General features: G+C 41.1%; 1 protein-coding gene across 1 annotated transcript in view; it reads left to right on the top strand.

Annotated features, from left to right (window-relative positions):
* Positions 1-21305, top strand: part of LOC145413687 (uncharacterized) — a 247632-nt gene that overhangs the window by 150934 nt on the left and 75393 nt on the right. The window contains exons 10-11 of the mRNA XM_080283342.1: positions 9215-9331; positions 20222-20341. Coding sequence (XP_080139468.1) covers positions 9215-9331; positions 20222-20341 — 237 coding nt within the window. The remainder of the gene's footprint in view (positions 1-9214; positions 9332-20221; positions 20342-21305) is intronic.

The following is a 21305-nucleotide window of genomic DNA, read 5'->3' as shown; positions in this document are numbered from 1 at the left end:
ACTTCACTTCCACCCTGTCTTACTCTTTTCACCTCTTTCCAGAACATTTTCTTACAGTCTCTCCACTTTACACTCAAATTCCTTCCAAATTCCTCATCCACTCTCTTCTTACTCTCTCTTACTAATCTTTTCACCTCTCTCTTCCTTTCTGCATATAACTCTCTCTTCCGCCTCTCACTTCTTCCACGCCCCTATTTCTCATCCATTCATTGTATGCTTTCTTCTTTTGTGCCACAGCCTGTCTCACCTCTTCAGTTAACCACGCTGTTCCTTGCACCCTCCTCTGTCTTCTCTTCCTTCCACACACCACCTCACATGCTGCACATATTTCTTCTGTAAATATCCTACACACACCTTCCACGTCTCCCATCTGCTCCAGTTCATATTTGCCCATTCGTTCCTCCACTTCTCTCTTATACTCTGCCATTTTCTCATCCTCTTGTAACCTTTCCACTCTCCTTGCAACTACTCCTTCCTCTCGTCTTTCCCTTCTTCTATTCCTCCATCTTACTTGAATTCTAATTCTGGCCACCACCAAATAGTGGTCAGAAAGTCCATTCCCTCAAGCTCTATAAGCTCTTGCATCCATTACACGTCTTCGCATCCTTTCATCCACACACACATAATCAATCATTGCCTTCCGTTCATTCAGTTCACCACCCACCCTTCTCATCACTTGCCATGTATACCTGTGGATCATTTTATGCCTGAAGAGGGTATTGGCTATCACCAACCCCCTCCCCGCACAAATGTCCACTAACGCACTCCCATTCTCATCTATCTCAGCAGGCACACCCCACTCACCAACTATTCCATCCACCTTCACATTCCCAACTTTACCATTCATATCACCAATCAAAAACACTCTCTCATTCCTTCCAAACTTTTCCATGCACACTTCTACATTTGTCCAGAACTCTTCTCTCACTCTTCTAGCACGATCTTGTGTTGGCGCATACACACACACAATCGCCCACATTTGTATTCCAACTTTCGACTTTACCCACACAATCCTTGACCGAACTGATCCATACTGTCTTATGCTCCTCTTCCATCTTTTACTCACAACTATACATACTCCTTCCTTTGCCCTCTCATTCTCACCTACTCCTGCACATATACCCCATCCATACTCCCATTCTCTCACATTTTCTCCTCTCCATTTTGTTTCAGTTATTCCACATACTTCCACTTTCGCACCCTCAAGCACCTGGACAATCTCTCTCTCTTTCACCTCATCATTCGCTCCCCTTACATTCCACGTTCCGATAACCATGTACTTTGTCCGGTCCTTGGTCGACATCGTTCGGTCAGTCCTTGTCCGAGGCTTATTGTTTGTTTTTTTAATTAGTTGTTTTCCGGGGAGGGGCACTAACCCTCCGCCAACCCTTTCAGTCGCCTTTTACGACAAGCAGGGATACTGGGGGAGTATATATATGTATATGCGGAGCTAGGTTCAAATCCCCGCTGGGGCAGGGAACAGTTTAAGGATTTGAATTTCATTAACCCCTTAACCGCGGGGCGTCACTTTCGTGACGCTTGGGAGCAAGGGATCATACCGCAGGGCGTCGCTTTTGTGATTCTGTGTTATTTTGAATTCACCCGGGCTTCCAAGTGTGGCTTGTATCATCTATCAGTACTGCCAATGTCCAACACTAGTCAGCACTCCTAATCTCATCTGTACTCCCATCCATTGTTGACAATTTAGCCATTTCTCCCCGTTCTTGACTCCCCTCCCTACCCCCCCTCCATTACCCTATCCTCTCGCCTGCCCGGCCGTGCTACGCGAAGTATATCTTCCCTGGAATTTTTCACTGATTTCATCCAATGAAATAAGCCCTATGCCCTATTCTTATACCAAATAATATATACAAGAAAGAAATAAGGTAAGTGAGAGTGCCATACACCTGGAATTGGCTAATTATCACATGACAACACCTCACGTTCACTCGTTCGCTAATTTTCACTGTTTTTTTCCCCTTGAACTATGCCGTATAATCTATTTTCGTAATAAATATACATGTAAGGAGGGAAGGGAGAAGCCTAAGTGATATTTACATTCACCTGGAACTACTTAATTTATAATGTATTGTCTAGATTTCCTGCCAATCATTTCAGTGCTAGACATAGCTGTTTCAAGAGCTAACATTGGTAGCTCTGAATATTCCCTAAATAGGCCTCTACCCCGGCCCTCCGTTATCAGTTTACTCTCATCTTCCGAAGTGAGGGTACGTATGTTTCTTCTTGCTGACTTCAAGGACTTTTTCAACCCCATGCAAAGGGCCCTGTGACCCTTACCCCCTACTAAACCTCGTGTGGAAAGAGGTAAAGGGCTGACAATTGATAAAAGAGTGACTACGATCTTTCTATTGAGTAAAACAGTGCAAGTGGAATTGTAAATAATGTGTAAACAGCAAGTGAAAGTAATGAATGTAAATATACGTGAACAATGGAAAATAGTTTTATAAGTTACTTCAAGTGACAGTGCATAACACAGTGTAATTAAAATAGAAATGTAAATAACGTAAATAAAATAGAGAACGTAAATAGAAATGTAAATGAGTAGTATTATAAGAATACGAGTATATACCCTAGGAGTAATGAAAGTGAAAGTTTCACTCTATCATGTCTGAATGCTATGAGTTATGAGAGTGAAGATGAAAGTGACATTCACTCTCAATGCTAGTATACAGGACGAGAAAGTGAATGCTACGTATTTTACTGAAAGAAATTGAATCCCTACAGTGACAATAAACTAATACTACTGAAGGAAACTTATGGATAAAGACTGTAGATATATATAAGTGTTATATAGTAATAGAAATATAAAGTGTGAGGGGTTTTATGAATAATAAATGACAGAGTACCAAGAGCGAACTAGTGCCAGTGCGACGATCAGATGCGCTTGTAATTTCCATTGCTTTCACAGTATTTTTTTTTTTTGAGTATGGATCCCAAACTACTTGAAAATTGTAGAATAGTGTTTATAGTGTTTGTATCTGGCTGTGGTAATCATATTACGGGTTGTCGGGAAGTGTAAAGTGGAGACTTCGTTACCCTACTTCAGAGGTCTCCATAAGTCCTACGGTAACCGACGAAGGCTCAACAATCATTCCAGGAGAAAGCTGAAGGTATGTGCCATAAGCATATGTAATTTTATTATTCTAGGACTAATAACTGATTTTTGGCAAATATTTTTTGAGAGTCTGTCGGAGCCCAATTATCCCCGCGGGACACGCAAGTCATTGGTAAACAAGCCCGCGGTGTAGGGGTTAAAGCAGACTTTACTGATCTACCCGAAGACCCGCCGACATGTCGTAAATATACCCCCACTAATACCAATATACCAGTCCTGTATGAGACAGCCCTAGCATGTATTCAATATGGACGGTGGGAGTCAGCGCCGAAGTGGTGGCATGTAGAGGTGTATTGAGTGTAGAAGGACTACTGGGCCTTGGGAGCAGGCTGTGAAGCCTATAGCCACAGTCAGACACACACACACACACACACACACACACACACACACACACACACACAAACATTGCTCATAAAGTATCAAAAGATGCACGGGAATGTAAACGGCAAGATCCAGTTGAGTGAATTTCTGCTCTTGGCTTGTCACTGTACTAAATCCAACTGTCCAAACCAAGAAAATGAAAAACCTCAGAGCTGATTGTACGTAGATTATAATGAAATCAAACTACTTCACTGTACCCGTATCATTAACTCTTCTACCTACTTTGGTTCAAAGAAGATCAAAACTGAGATGACGCTGCTCATTGACAATGGCCGTTGAGTTTCCTCTGTAAACTTCATTTGTTACTCATTGTTCTCAAATTCGAATTTCTGTATTCTTGTTTACCTGAACCTTTTACGAAGTTAAGTGTACTTGGGGTAAAAATGGTTTAAATCGACTTTTCCACGTAATCTTGTCCTTTGACCAATTGTCTAAAAAAAAAAAAAAAAAAAAAAAAAAAAACTGCAGAAATGCTAAAGGGTATCCTCAACCACCAGAATTAATGCAAATGGGTTCTTAACTTTTATTTTCCTCACACACAGACAGTCGGAGTCAGACTTTGCGTTTACATGTGACCTTGACATTTGAATGGTTTATCTCAAAATTCAATTTCTTCGTCCTTTCCTGACCCTTAACCCTTCCACCAATCTTGTTTTAATCACATCAAAACTGAGCTGAGTTTGCCTTGTGACCTAAGGATCTGACCTGCCTCACAAATTGGTTCTTGTCAAAACTGAATATGTTAATTCTTACATTATCATCAATAAATCCATAAAGTTTAATCCAAAGTGGGTTATATTTAAGCTGACCTTACCCTATGACCTTTTCCTTAGACTTACTCTTCTATAAGTCAGTAGTTAGCTTTATTCTTTGCAAATCCTCAGCTTTTCCACCAAGATCATTACTGATCAGGTAACTTGGTTTACACATACTTGTGAAGTTTGATCTTGTGCTGATACCTTCACCTTTGACTGATTGTTCTAAAAACTTATCCACTTCATTCTTACCTTAGTCACGTTTTTCCCTGAATTTGTCGAAACTGGATGAAAGCTACTTTAGTTGAGTTTACTAGGTCAACGTATGATTTATCTCTGTAACTTTGACCTTTGACATTGTTCTATAAACCAACAGGTGTCCTTACAGGCTGTCCCTCTACCCTTCCACCAAGTTGGGCAAATTCAATAAAAATTGAGTTGTATTGTTAACACAAATTCAGACAAAGAATGACAGAAATATATATACACAGACAACGTTCAGAGCATAAGACCCACTCACACTCCGCGAGAGCGAGTGTAAGAAAAAGGAGGAGCATTCAGGAAGCACAACACCCACTCATAATCAACTGCAAAATAAAGACGAAATATTTGACTTTGTCATGCGACCTTGATCTTGGAATGATTATTACTCACGACATCGAGGTAATACCGTAGGTGGGGGCGACCATCATCCACCAACATGAAGTACTCTCTCTACTTCATCCTTCACCTTAATCGTTATGTGTCTGCTCTTTTCTCCTCCTATTTCTCTTAGTACTTCCAATCATTTTTAATTTCATGTTTCCACTTCAGATGCCTTTATACTGAGCGACAAGCTTATTGGTTTTCTCTAATTCCAGGATCCCATTTATAACGCTAGATAGTTACCATACAACCAGCTCATGGGTTGAAGTGAAGCTTACTGTGTTGTCCCTGTTCACTGGATGGAGAGATGCAAATGCTGCATCTACCCAGGAACCAAACCTCCAAACTCTTCGCCACGCCTCGCTGTGGCGAGGCGTACCTTGAAGAATTACAGTAAGCTTTGTCTAAATCAGAGAGAAATAGTATCACTTGACCTTTCCATCCGACCTTTTACTGTCACCTATCGTTTTTGAAAGGAAAAAATCAACCTCCTGGGTGATATTTAGCTTTCCATCGAGTTTCTTTCAGATCTGAATAAAATGTGTTAGTGGTTATATTCATTTACAGACATACTACATTCATCTTTGACTGAATTTTCTCAATATCAAATCCCTTAACATTACCATACTTTGAAAACTTCCACAAACTTTGGTGTAAGTAAGATAAAAACCGTTAAAGTTGACCTTGCCATGAGACCTTAACCTTTGACCTATTGTTCTCAAACTAGGCTAATAGCACAGAAAATGAAGTAGTGGCATCTACACTTTGAAGCGAACTTCAGTTTCGAAAATTATATTTACACGATGTTCCATCAAGTATTTACTCGCATTATTTTGTAGAAAAGTTATGAAAGATCTTTTATTTGTAAGCAACCTAACTGGTCTAATAGTAGTTGGTACTGAACCCAGACTGTTTAAGAAAAATATACATATTTAATGTAATTTACCTGAAGAATATTTTTCTTTAAAGTAAAGGTCCACAACCATCCTCAGCATGCTTCCTGGAGTGACATATGACACTAGGCTTTCCTACTGGGAACACAATCCAAGACATCAAGAAGCAGTGCTCAGCCAAACTCAGTGCCCTCTGGGCACTTCTAGGAGTAGACTCTAAACTTCATAAACACTCATTCTACTCGACTGACAATATATTAGAACAGTGATGGTCTGTGACTCCTCGTCATGGGCCCTGATCCTATCACACACCATCTGCAATACCTTGCAGACTAAAATGCGTGAGTTAAAGAACAGTGCCCCCGAAATATACCATAGTGCCCCCGACAACGGGGCAAGCAAAATACAGCTCAGTATGCCCGAGAATGTACCGACACTCCCACATGGATCCCACGGGGTAGCCGCCACCAGTCAGAACCACTCCCGGCAACAGCGACATATGACAGCCCGGGCTGTGCGCCCCTATGTCACGCAGCCACCATGCGGTCGCCGCCGTAGGAGAAAGACACTACCTTCACGGTGTGGGATTGTTGAACCAGTTAGGGGTGGAGTTGTCATAGACACTCCAGACGGCGCCCCTCCGGAAGAGACGGCCTATTGTAACTCCCATCCTCATGAGACGATCTATGGTCGCTCCAACAGTGCTCCGGTAGAGACGGCCTATTGTCGCTCCCATCCTCGTGAGACGATCTATGGTCGCTCCGAAAGTGCTCCGGTAGAGACGGCCTATTGTCACTCCCATCCTCGTGAGACGATCTATGGTAGCTCAGACAGTGCTTCGGTAGAGGCGGCCTATTGTCGTTCCCTTCCTCGTGAGACGATCTATGGTCGCTCTAAGGGTGTGCAGAAAGAGGTAAGGAGAGAGACGTCACTATGGCAGGAGACTAGAGCCAGGCTTCCCATCCCAGAGTGACCCAGACAGGCCTCACAGCCTCCCCTGGCCTCTGCTCCCTACGTCTGGCTCTAGAGCAGACGCACCTGACGGGCCCCAGTGGAAGTCGCTGCCGCAGCCCTCCTCTGTCGGCGCCCCTAGACACTGGAGACCGCAGTCCGCAGTCTCGCTTGGTTCTCCCCAGGACACCCGGGCGCGATCTCCCTACGCCCCCACGACTCCGTAAGGCTCTCACTACAGGCCGAGACTTACAACAGAGGTTCCTGGAGCTATTCGGCCCAAGTCCCGAGGGCCACACTCCTGAGCCCAGCCCGGAAGCCACGGGTAGCCCAGGAAGCGAGAGGACGCCCTTACGAGTTATCCCGTGCCCTCTTGGCACGCCTCACATTGGCGGTGCCCCTAGCCCGGCAGGATCGCCGACGACATGTTCCCGCCTATCCCCATGATGAATACGTGTGATACTGCAGTATGAGTGATTTAGGTTAAGTGTGATTTCCCCTAGTATAGTAGTGTGCAGTGACTTAATATAGTGAATATTGGAGCGAGTAAGATCACAGTGAGAAACTAAAGGACGAGTATGTGGAACAGGATCTGTTGAACTATATGAGTGATGTCCCTTACATACAATTAGTAAGCCTGTGCCGCCTGGAGATTCCTCTGTAGTGACATACCCCTACCACTGCGAGCTCTAAAGGAATATTATGAAGGAGAGTATTAATGGTATTCCCTTCCCCCTCCACGCTGCCCATAAATCTTGTATATCACTCCCTCTCATCCCAATATCCCGAGTAAGTGTGAATCAAGAATAAAATCAATTACCAAAGTCCCTTGGCTAGTGGAAACCGTATAAACTTCACGGCTAATATCTGCCTCTCTCCAGTATTACCATAACTTTCCCCTGGCCGCCACAAGTCACTCTCCGCACCCTCCCCTATTTCCTCCTCGTGAGACTCACCGCCCCCACCCCGCGCCTCCCGCGCACGCCTATATTTACTGCACCCTTGATACACTAGGATTGATTGTGTTGTCATTACTGTCAGAGAAGCAAGTATCCTGCGAGATACCCATATCCTAGATAAGGTTTTATATTGCTATGTATTGTGCTGTAATATCTGCTGACTTGTCCTGTGTCTGATTGTGGTAATATACGTGTAAAGGTTGTTGCCTAGAGTTTTTGTGTCCTGCCTCTCTTTATTGCACTAAGCTCCGGTCTCGAAAGAGGACCCCGCTCCACGTTAGGTGTAACAGGAACGAGAAGTCGAGCCTAATTTCACCTAGCATTACACAGACCATACAGAACAACCAGCTACACATTATTACCAGTCGTACTTAAACCACTTTCACATGTCACGTACACATTGAATGTAAAGTTCTTGCTGTAGGAGAATACCTTGATGTGAGGGTTACACAATGTTTTGCTGGTGCATTTGTTGACACAGAGCAGACGACTGAGTCTGTTAATTCAACAAGGCACATAAAGGCAAAGCAAATGAATAAATAAATAAGAAATAAAACATTACCAGTCCCTCTACGACAATGCCTACCTTCACACACTCTAATACTTGCAAAGAGGAAATACCCACAATCTCATTTCATGCGCGAGGCAATACAACACCTCGATCAGAATAATGTATTACCAGCTTCCCCTCATGACACGTTTAGGTGATTGATATATAATGGTGCTGATGATGCAAACTACTTGGACAAGACAATATCAGAGAAGAGGAAGGCTCTCCTGGCTCACTATACCTTCAGGTATAATAGCCGACGAGAAAACTGAAAGAATAACTTCATAACTTGAAAATTTTTCGGAAACTGATAGTAAAAATCAATGAAAAAGTCTATGACGCACTGTATCTCTGACGTATGGTTTCAGAATCAAATAGTTTGAGAATATAAACATTCTTTCGTCTATTAGGTGGAACGGAAAAGCAGAACACATATTCTATAAAATTTAAGATGTATTAGTAGTTATATCTCTACTTTTTTACACCTTATTCTATTGTCTTGTAATATCAAAATTACTTCTTCTTTTTGTAACCACTGAACCTCACGCCATTATATTTTCTCGCATTTTTACTCTGTATTATCACTAGGGACTATAGTACGTTTCTCCGTATAGTAATATCCATAGAAATTTCTGTAATAGTGAAGTTACACGATAATTTCCTCCTTACGCTGATTAGGTTCTCATTGATCATTTCGGGGCCAAAAAAAAAAAAAAAAAAAAAAAAAAAACTTATTTTAATTATATTGTCTGTAGGTCATCACACATCAAACAAATGATTGTTGTAAAGTAAACAGTACTTCTAGTGGTCTTTAGAAATGTTTGCATGGTAACTTAGATTATGTAGGTTAAAAATATTTTGTCTTTGAAATATACCTTGTATGAAACTATTGTTCAGAAGGCATGCGAGTTTGTATTTAGGTGTTACTGTATTACCATCCGCAGAGACAGTGTGCCAACGACCAGTTCGAGTGTGACAACACCCGATGCATAAGGGAGTCATACAGGTGTGACGGTGACAACGACTGTGGCGACAACAGTGATGAGATCAATTGTCCCCCGGTGAGTGATAAGACAAGACTCTTAAGCTTCCACCAAGTTTGGCCCAAATCAGATCAAAACTCAGTATATTAACTTTGGATTCTGATTTTTCTGTCTGACCTTCACATCTGACTGTTTGTTCTCAAAGTCGAATCTTTATCCAAGCATGTATCTTCAGGTCTTCGACAAAGCTTGGCCTAAATCGCACCAAAACTGTTTAATATGACCTTGCCATGTGACCTTTACCTGTCACTTAAGAAAAAAAAAACTTAATGGGCAAACCAAAACCTTTCCACCGAATTAAATTCAGATCAGATCAAAACTGTATTAGTGCTTTATTTCAGTTACACACTACCCTGACCATTGACAGAATTTTTTTCAAACTAAAATCCCTTAATCCTTGCCATACTTTGAAGTCTTCCACAAAGTTTGGTCTATACAGGATAAAAAAACGTTTAAGTTTACCTTGCCATGAGACCTTGACCTATGATGTATTGTTCTCATAATAAGAGTTTAACGCTTTGAGTGACTAAACTTATCTCCATGTGGATTTTTTTTTTTTTTTTTTCACATACAGACAAAACCTCGAGTTTTGACATTTGATTGTTCTCAAATCTGAAGCCCTTCGTAAGTGCCATACACTCAGGCCATCCCCAAGTTTCGTGTAAATTGTATTAAAGCTGTTTTGGCTGACAGTGTTTGAGAAGTCTTTGACACAGGTCCGTAACCTTGACCATTGACCTTTATTTCATGAACAACAGATCAACTACTTGGCTACTCGTCAACCTCTCCAACATTGTTTGTAAATCAGAAAAGACTTTTTTTAGCACACACACACACACACACACACACACACACACACACACACACACACACACACACACACACACACACACACACTCAAGTTGGTAACAGACTCGGTCCTGTAATCTCGATCTTTCACTTACTGTTAAATAAAGTATAATCACTTATTTCTTGACAACCCTCAACTGTTCTCCAAGTTTCGTCTGTATTAGATAAAAATTGTGAAACTTGATTATGCTAGGTCAGCTTTTATCGTAACCATCTGATCATGTCTTTTGATAAAGTGTTCTACAAAAAAGAAAAGAAAAACATCGAGCTTACTTATAGTCTGTCCCGAAACCCTTCCACTAAGTTTGGTTAAGACTGATTAATAAGTTTTTTTTAAGTTATTCTGTTTACACACACACTACTACTACTACTACTACTACTACTACTACTACTACTACTGCTGCTGCTACTACTACCACAAATAATATTAATAATGATAATACTGCTGCTGTTGCTTATGCTACTGTTTCTACTACAGTACTACTACTACCACTACTACTACTACTACTACTATTGCTGCTGCTGCTGCTGCTGCTACTACTACTACTACTACCACCACTTCTACTAATACTAATACTACGGCAACAACTAATTAATGATAACACTACTACTACTACTACTACTACTACTACTACTACTGCTAATAATAATAATAATAATACAAATTAAAATAATATTACACTCTACTATTTCTACTGCTGCTACCACTATTTCGACTACTGTTTTTATTATTACTGCTACTGCTACTACTAATGCTATTACAAAACAACAACAACTACTGCTACTACTATTTCTACTACTACTACTACTACTACTATTACCACAACTGTTATTTTAAATACAGCACATAAACTTCATCCAGTTGGATATTATATATTGAGGATTGACACCAATATAAATAATACAATTAACCATCTGAGGTTGTATTGGAAAGTTAGCAATAACCTTTATAAAACAGTCTACTGGCCTTAAACAAGCCAGCTATTGTAGTTAAGAAGCACATGGTACTAGTTTTTTATTTTATTGGTTTCAAAATTGTTATTACAATGCAAACAAAACATTCATCTGTTGCAGCCACAGGTCAGTGCGGCTCTTGAACAAAGTAGCTTCGTACTCCTTATCCACCGGAGAAGCAGGCCAACAACCACTACAACCGCCACCCCTTCCTCCTCTCTCTTCCTCCTGTATACCACCACCGAAAATACTAACACAACTACAACCATCACCGGCCAATACTTATTACTGTTAAAACTATCAAGAACTCTAGTACTAATATGAAGCCCGTTTTCGCGTATAACGAGCATACAAACCTTGAAATTGTTTTTCCCTTAATCATAATACACCCAGAGTTACAGGAGAGAATGGATATTGGGCAACTAAAATCTATCTATATACAAAAAAGCCACGTTGATTGTTAGTGTGTTTGTTTGTCCTTCAATCACGCCCAAACTAAGGGCCAGAGACCCCAGAGCCATATATACTATATTCTGAACCAGGGCGACTCAAGGACGGTTCTAGGGGGGTCAAAATCAGATCTGGTTCATTTGAGCTCATTAATAGTGTTCCCCTTTTTTTTTGGCCCGGGCAACGCCGAGTACTCCTGCAGCCCAATTTTTGGCATGGAGTCTCACCTGACCTCCATTTCGGTACATAGGCTAAGTAAAGTTGACCTCCAAGGTCATTTGAGGTCACTGATCAGAGATCATTCGAGGTCACCAGTAATTCACGCTCGAACGACTGGACCCAGCGGTCCAATTTTTGGCATGGAGACTCACATGACCTCCAGTTCGTACATAGGCTATGTGAGGCTGATCTCCGAGGTCATTTGAAGCCACCAGTCGGAGGTCATTAGAAGTCACCAGCAATACACACTCGAACGACTGGACCCAGAAACCCAATTTTTGGCATGGAGACTCACATAACCTCCAGTTTGGACATAGGCCATGTAAGGCTGACCTCTGAAATCATTTAAGGTCACCAGGCGAAGGTTATTTCAGGTCACTCGTAATAGTAAACAAGAGCGTACAAATACTGTGCGTTTGTCTGCAAAAGCTGAAATAAAAGTTCCTGGACTTCTTATAATCTGTCTTCAAAAGTATAAGAGGTACATTGTCTTTCTAGAGTAGAAAGAAAGACTGAACTAGAACAATAGGATTAGAGTGTTCGCCTTTTTGGCCCGGCAAGTGATTCGTCAAAAACGTACCATCAGAATGGCTAACACATGTAATAATGAATCACGTGAAGAAACATATCTGAAACACTTTGAATTCACAGTGTTTTAAAGATATAACAATTTTCTTTACATCTGCAAATTGCACAGTGTTACGGTATAAAGATTTTGTGTACCATAAAGTTCAAAATTTAAATGATCAACATAGCATCTAGAGGAAAAAAAAATCTGTTCTGGTTTTATTACATAAAAAGCTTTCAGCTTCTAGAAAGTAATACAGTTGCGTCTGGCCTGGATAGTCCTCACACTGTAACTTTCAGTTCATAAACCAACAGTTAACTTAGCTCGTTGGCTTTGCTCGCTCGTTCTTAACTACAAGTAATAATAATAATAATAATAATAATAATAATAAATAATAATAATAATAATAACAATAATTATTATTATTAAAAAACAATAATAATAATAAGAAAGCAACAATAACAGTAATAATAATACTTATTATAGTAATACTGACAAGAACAAGAAAACTTCGACAGCAATGTGTGGAGTCATGAAAATAGTAGTGATATGAGCAATAATAATAATAATAATAATAATAATAATAATAACAATATTTATAACAAAGATTATTATTATTTCATTATATTATTATTATATTAGTTTATTATTACCGGATGGGCAAATCCAGAGAAAATGCAGTAACCTGGGTGAACACGACATAGAATGAAATTGTTGGTTGGTCGTCAGGTATTTAACCTATTTGAACCTCCCAAATGCAATGCAACAGTTGACATGATCAAGGAAATTACTCACCTGATAGCAAATTACAATAATAACTCTCCGTTTGTCTCATTCTCTCTCACTTATACCACATTTCTTCCTTAAAAAATAAACGCCCAAGAGCAAATTTAGGCCATCCAAAGGCGGGTTGAAACTTGGATAAGACGTGAAATTGACAACCTACTTGAGGAAGCAAAGGCCTTGTAGATGAGAATAAGCAACCCAGGCAGAAGAAACCAGAACAACAATGATGAGGCTACGATTTTTGGCAGCAAGATAAGATGGAGGTAGGTCTCAATGGTGACAAGATCTCTATTAGCTGAATCACCGAACGGAGTACTTGACAGAAGAAACATTGCAACAACTAAAGGAAAAGCACCCAACTGCACGACAAGCAAGTGCCCAGTCAAAGCTTGACGGGAACTACATTCCATCCGATCTTGTCATATATGACAGGATAACTGGAAATGTGGTGTGGAGGAAAGCAATGCACACACAGGGAGGGGCAGAACTGTCAGACTTGGATGCAAAATCTTGGCGAGTAATCCTCAGTTACATCAAGTCTGGGGAGGCAGAAACAGGCCTGTGTAGTGCCATTGCCTTACCGGTGAGGATGCTGGCTTCAAATCAGTGCAACAAGATTGAAGCACTGACGGCTTGCAGACTAATCGTCCTTCACAAGAATCTTGGATGTAGGCCCATCAGGGTGAATGGAGTCTTAAGATGGACTATAGGAAAATGTGCATCATGGGCATGGTGAAAGAAATGTTAAGCAGGCGGTTGGCAATCTCAAAGTGTGTGCAGGCCAGCAGACAGAAGGTGAGGGAGCAGTTCATTCCATGAGGAAAATATATGAGGATGAGGACTGTCAGACAGTATTATTAGTTGATGCCTCAAACGCATTTAATTCCATCAACCAAGAGGCAATGCTGCACATCAAGATTGAATGTCAAGCATTTGCGAAAAGTGTGGAAAATACCTACAAAAGAACCTGCAGACCTCTATATTGTGAGTAAGACAGCTGCTCATGTTGTCAGTGTAATCCAATCCACAGAAGGAACAACCCAGGGGTACCCTGTTGCCATGGCTATGTACGCCCTGGCTATGACTGTGCTGCAACAACAGTGTCACGGGGTTTTTAAAATAAAAGCTAAATATTATTTTAAATGATAATAATATTCAATAATATTGAAGAGCAAGGACAATGATTGTCTTGCTACATCAAGCAATGATTCTTTACGCTGGCTTACTTCGCCGATTTTCTCAGAACGAGAATTTATAAACTTTCTCAACAGTACACAGCAGAGACTAATTGCTCACAAATGCTGATTACTAGTACTGTTAGCCTCTGGAGAAAGTTACTTCACCCCTGACAATAAATAACTAATACTAATAATAATATCAGGTTCTTGCTGATGCTTAACTCCTAGGAGGCACAACGGATTTTAAGCTTAATACACAAGACTGGCCTAAGTACCAGTTATGAATAGCAAACGTTTATGCAAGCTAGGAGCTATATGGGAAATAAGCTTAATTGCGGAGAAATGAAACAAGAGTTTACATTATATTAAGCTCAAGAAAAAGAACTGTTAAATTAATTGATTACCAAATAAATTTGACGTTACATTTCAAAATCAAATAAAGAGATCACAGTCACTCACTCACACAAGAGCTAAATTCTTACGCCTAGAAAAGAACACAACATGCGGTGCAGCCGGCCAGCATGTAAGGAAACAGCTCACTTAACTAAACTCTTAAACCTAGGAAAATACAAAAAGGAAATACTGGTCGATGAATGCAGTGTATCATCCAAAGCTGGAGAGCTAAGGGTGGGAGCTTGGAGAAACTGTAGTCAAGCGGAGTCTGGGTACTAGCTGACCTCTCTCTACTCTCACTTCTGGAGCACAGGACCTCTCTCCATCACAGCAAACACTCGACTGAGTAAACTCGTGAGAAAGAAAATGGGAGCGATAGGCCGCATTTTTTAACGGTCGAGTGAGCGAAACGCGCCCAGAACAAATCGCTCAGCAGAAGCGCTAATGTCTCACACAAAGACGATCACGTATGACAATGAAAAATTGATTTGACAAAGCTTCCTTCCGAATGAGCGGTTAACTGAACGATAAACTGTGATTCCACTTGAGTTCGCGGTTTCCCAGAAAAGCCAATGTCACTAGCCGACTCGTGACAAACAGATGAAATACGAGGCCACCAATGTAAAACAAGTAGCCTATGCAGATGACCTCACAGGTGCTGGCAAGGTGGAAGATGTGAGGAAATGGTGGGACCTTGTAACATCTCATGGCTCTGAATTAGATTACTGCCCTAATGCAAGTAAGTTAATCTTCATCGTGAAACCAGCTTACTATCAAGCTGCAAAGGAGTTCTTTAGAGGCACAAATGATAGTGATTAAGGAAGGTCAGAAGCATCTAGGTGCTGTAATTGGAACTAAGGAGTTCAAAGACCAACGTGTGTGTAAAGACATGGGTAGAAGAAATTCATGTACTGTTCAGCCACTCCAAAACAGAACCCCTTGCAGTATACAGCGCAATTATGTTGGTGTAAAGCAGAAGTGGACCTTCATGATGCGGACCTTCCCAGACATCAAGTTGCTGCTGCAACCACTGAAGGATGCTATCAGGGATTCATTCCTCCCATGACTGAGCAATGCCCACATTCCCTCATCAGAAGAGGGGGACCTTCTAGCACTACCACCCAGGGTGGGAGGCCTCAGCAGCCTTGGCAAGCTATGGACAAGAAATTCACTTAGGCTCACCGAATCATTGTCAAAGAAGATTTGCGCTCAGGTTGAGATGAAAGATATCGACCACCAAAGGCAGAAAGACATAAAGACACAGATAAGCAATGAGCGAGAAGCAAGACAAAAGGAACAGCTGCAGCACATAACCGAACATCTAACACCAGACCAGTGAAGTAGAGTTGAAATGCCACAGGTGACTGGGGCATCTAACTCGCTGACAACCCTGCCTCTCAAGGCAATAGGCTTCCACCTCAACAAACAACAATTTATTGATGCCATAAGCTTGAGATATGGTGGCCAATTGAGAACCTACCTCAACACTGTGCTTGTGGCACTGTCTTTGATGAAAACCATGCAATGGTTTGCAAGAAGGGAGGCTTTGTTTGCATTCGACATGATGAAGTACGCGACCTCATGGTGAAAATACTACAGGAAATATGCCATGATGTCACCATAGAGCCAGCTCTGCTACCCCTAGATGGCGAGCACTTTGCCCACAGTACAGCAAGTACAGCAAATGATGCAACAGTGGATGTCAGTGCTTGAGGTTTCTGGACACGTGGGCAGAGAGCTTTCTTTGACATTAGGATATTTGATCCTGTGGCAGCATATTATCATGAACTCTCTCTCGAGGCTGCACACAAATGGAATGAACAAGAAAAAAAAAACAGAAACTATCAAAAAAGGATCCAGCATGTGGACCACAGTCAATTCACTCCCCTTGTGTTCACAACATCAGGAAGGATGGGTCCAGAGGTGGTGAGATTCTATTCGAGACTGACAAAGGTTCATCTTGGGAAGCTCAACTGCAGAGTTTTGTTCCAACCTGGATGAGATGTCGACTGTCATTCTACCTCGGGAGGTCTGCACTCACATGCTTCAGGGGCACAAGATCATCAGCCCTCAGGCCTGTCTGGCGGGTATGGATTACGAAGGTACTGTGATTGAGTCACATAGACCAGTAACTCCAATAAATTACTGTCATTATTAGCACTGTAATGTTTTTAACCCTTACCATCCCAAGCATTTTTGCAATTTTATACCCACCCAATCCCAGACACTTTTTCGTGACATCCTGACGCTATGACAGACAGTGGCCAACTGATGTTACCCATCCACCCAGAACCAAACTCAGTGCTATAAGTGCTTGGGCACAGTGTTGTCAATACGCTAAGATACTCCTTAGCAAAAAATTAGCTTGACTGAAGCAATCTAAGATGCTGCAGGACTCGAATTTTGCTGTCGGCACCATCAAGTTGGTGGGATTAAGTGAGACTTTTTTTTACTGTCAGCACCATGCCGACGGTGGGATTGTATGGGTTAACCCACCACATGCTGGCTATTTTTAGCCCTCTTGGTCACCCCAGAGCTGGCCATTTTTTGACCCTTTTTCTTTTGGTTAAAATGATAGATTTTGATGTGGAAACAACGAATTTCGCCTTTAAAATGCTCACCGAGGCTCAAAAATGAGTTTTATTGAGTCCTGCATACTTGTGTACAGGTATAGCCATTCTCTCATGCTCACTGCGTACGTGAAAGAAAGCCATTTTCTATGTAAGGTATAATCAGGTATTTATGCTGGGAAAGTATAGCAATGTTCAGTACACTTTTCTGATTACTTATTACTTCAGCATATATCACAACTTGCATGTCTTTCTCACTGTGAATGCATTATCTTACACTTACATGAAGATAGGAACAACCTGACTTCATTACGTACAGTCATGGCACTTACAAGATGGTATTTACAACTTGACTTCACTATATAGTCCTAACCCTTCCAAGAAAATATTTACAACTTACACTTACATGAAAATATTTACAAAATGCCTTCACTATGTACAGCACTGGGTGAGGCACACAGGCAGAGTGAGGCAGAGCGAGCGTGAGGGAGGGAGGGAGTGAGTGTATGGCCTTGACAGCCTGGGGGATGGTAGAGGAACAGTTACCTTACATGCCTACCAATTTTTACCCATGAATCTTTAACCCCTTAACCGCGGGGCGTCACTTTCGTGACGCTTGGGAGCAAGGGATCATACCGCGGGGCGTCGCTTTTGTGATTCTGTGTTATTTTGAATTCACCCGGGCTTCTAAGTGGGGGCTTGTATCATCTATCAGTACTGCCAATGTCCAACAGTAGTCAGCACTCCTAATCTCATCTGTACTCCCATCCATTGTTGACAATTTAGCCATTTCTCCCCGTTCTTAACTCCCCTCCCTACCCCCCCTCCATTACACTATCCTCTAGCCTGCCCGGCCGTGCTACGCTAAGTAAATCTTCCCTGGAATTTTTCACTGATTTCATCCATTGAAATAAGCCCTATGCCCTATTCTTATACCAAATAATATATACAAGAAAGAAATAAGGTAAGTGAGAGTGCCATACACCTGGAATTGGCTAATTATCACCTGACAACACCTCACGTGCACTCGTTCGCTAATTTTCGCTGTTTTTTTCCCCTTGAAATATGCAATATAATCTATTTTCGTAATAAATATACATATAAGGAGGGAAGGGAGAAGCCTAAGTGATATTTACATTCACCTGGAACAACCTAATTTATAATGTATTGTCTAGATTTCCTGCCAATCATTTCAGTGAAATACATAGCTGTTTCAAGAGCTACGTTGGTAGTACTGAATAACCCCTAAGTAGGCCTCAACCCGGGCAGGCCCTCCTTTATCAGTTCTCTCTCATCTTCTGAAGAGGAGGTACGGCTCATCCTCTTGCTGACTTCAGGGCCTTTTTTCACCCCCATGCCAAGGGCCCTGTGACCTTTACCCCCTACTAAACCTCGTGTGGAAAGAGGTAAAGGGCTGACAATTGATAAAAGAGTGACTACGATCTTTCTATTGAGTAAAACAGTGCAAGTGGAATTGTAAATGATGTGTAAATAATGTGTTAACAGCAAGTGAAAGTAATGAATGTAAATATACGTGAACAATGGAAAATAGTTTTAGAAGTTACTTCAAGTGACAGTGCATAACACAGTGTAAATAAAATAGAAATGTAAATAACGTAAATAAAATAGAGAACGTAAATAGAAATGTAAATGAGTAGTATTATAAGAATACGAGTATATACCCTAGGAGTAATGAAAGTGAAAGTTTCACTATAGCATGTCTGAATACTATGAGTTATAAGAGTGAAGATGAAAGTGACATTCACTCTCAATGCCAGTATACAGTACGAGAAAGTGAATGCTACGTATTTTACTGAGAGAAATTGAATCCCTAGAGTGACAATAAACTAATACTACTGAAGGAAGCTTATGGATAAAGAGTGTAGATACATATAAGTGTTATATAGTAATAGAAATATAAAGTGTGAGGGGTTTTATGAATAATAAATGACAGAGTACCAAGAGCGAACTAGTGCAAGTGCGGCGGTCAGACGCGCTCATAATTTTCATTGCTTTCACAGTGTTTTTTTTTTTGGAGTATGGATCCCAAACTACTTGAAAATCATAGAGTAGTGTTTATAGTGTTAATATCTGGCTGTGGTAATCATATTACGGGTTGTCGGGAAGTGTAAAGTGGAGACTTCTTTACCCAACGTTACCCAACTTCAGAGGTCTCCACAAGTCCTACGGTAACTGATGAAGGCTCAACAAACATTCCAGGAGAAAGCTGAAGGTATGTGCCATAAGCATATGTAATTTTAATATTCTAGGACTAATAACTGATTTTTGGCAAATATTTTTTGAGAGTCTGTTGGAGCCCGAATAACCCCGCAGCACACGCAAAACATCGGTAAACATGCCCGCGGTGTAGGGGTTAAAAATGCGGTCACAGTGAAGTTTTTTATATTAGACCGCTTTAAAACAGCATGGCACTGGCTGCGGCATTATGTCAGACCATTTTAAAACGGCATTGGCACGCGGTGGGTTAATACAAAAGAATGCAATAACAGTCGTAGTAGATGGTTGGTAACCACTGACGGTGGTGTGCTTGGGGCCAACAGATTGTAAAATGAGGGTCAGAGTTAACCTTCAAATTACAACTGCAAATGAAGTGTATTATGAAGGTTGGTTTTAATCTTTACAGAATGATTCCCAAATGGATGGAGGTGATGTAAAAAAATAATAGCAGCAGCAGCAGCAGCAACAGCAGTAGTAGTAGTAGTAGTAGTTGCAGCAACAGCAGCAGCGGCAGCAGCAGCAGCAGCAGTAGTAGTAGTAGTAGTAGTTGCAGCAACAGCAGCAGCAGCAGTAGCAGCAGTAGCAGTACTTATAGTAGTAGTAGTGGTGGTAGTAGTAACAGTAGTAGTAGTAGTAGTAGTAGTAGTAGTATGCTGTGATAATTATGAAGTTACTGAGTGCTAAATATTAGATGCCATTGCAGGCTGAATGTACGGAGACCGAGATCTTGTGTGTGATCCAAAACAAGTGCATCAATGACTCCCACAAGTGTGACGGATATGAGGACTGCCGTGATGGAAGCGATGAGTATGGCTGCATCAATGTGAGCATCTGTTTTTGTCTTTAGTTTTTTGTCTTTAGTTTAGTTTTTTTAACCAGTCTATTTCCCTGTCTGTCTTTCAAACTACCAAGAAGCAAACACTTAGTCCAAACAATTTAACAAAGGTTTCGTTGTAGTAGGACGGGATAGATAATAATGATACAGCTCAAGTACCACTAAACAAAAATCAAAGATTCTTGTAAACATAACCCACCAAGGACAGGAAGCAATGCCTTTGTGAGAAAAACATTGTCATTCATATCAACATGGAACTTAACCCGCCCCGAACCGACCGATTTTCCACCACTGACCCCCCAATCCCGACCAATTTTGGAAAAAAAATTTTTTTGCCTCAAACCTCTGCTTTTGGTGAGAAACATCGAAAATTCATGGAGAAATCGTTCACCTGAGGTTTAAAATACTTGATACAGGTAGCGGTACCTCCTTACCTTACTGTGTTTTCTATCAGGCTGGCTCCAAAGAAAACGAGTTCTATGGGAAGGTAACTATTCCACACCACTCATAAATGTTCATTTATTTATTTATTTGGTACAAATTTATATGTAGTGCGAGAGTATATTGGTTTTCACACAGTAATATAGGCAATATAAGCATTGTTTCACTCACCAAACACATCAACATTCCTCACCTTTTTTGGCGACATTGCCTGATCATCATTTCTGATTGTTTCTTCCTCTAATGCTGTGTAAACTTTGTCCTCCACATTGTCATTGATTGGGGAACCACTCTGGCCCTGAATTTCGTACCATGGCATGACATTTCTTTACTGGCCAGGTCACTGGTAACAGGTGAATTGCCAAAACAATGGTGTGCAGGGGGGGGGAGGTCATGTGGGGTAAGGCATTGTCTCTGTCTGACATCTTGTAGAGGAAGGTGTCCCATGTATATGTACCAAAAATCACGCACGAAAATTGAAAATTGTGCAAATTAGGGACCTTGCAAATGA

The sequence above is a fragment of the Coenobita brevimanus genome, chromosome 97, assembly GCF_032717465.1.
Source record: "Coenobita brevimanus isolate Jiangsu-jjx chromosome 97, ASM3271746v2, whole genome shotgun sequence".
Taxonomy (NCBI): Eukaryota; Metazoa; Arthropoda; class Malacostraca; order Decapoda; family Coenobitidae; genus Coenobita; species Coenobita brevimanus.
This window is presented reverse-complemented; position numbering and strand designations above follow the sequence as displayed.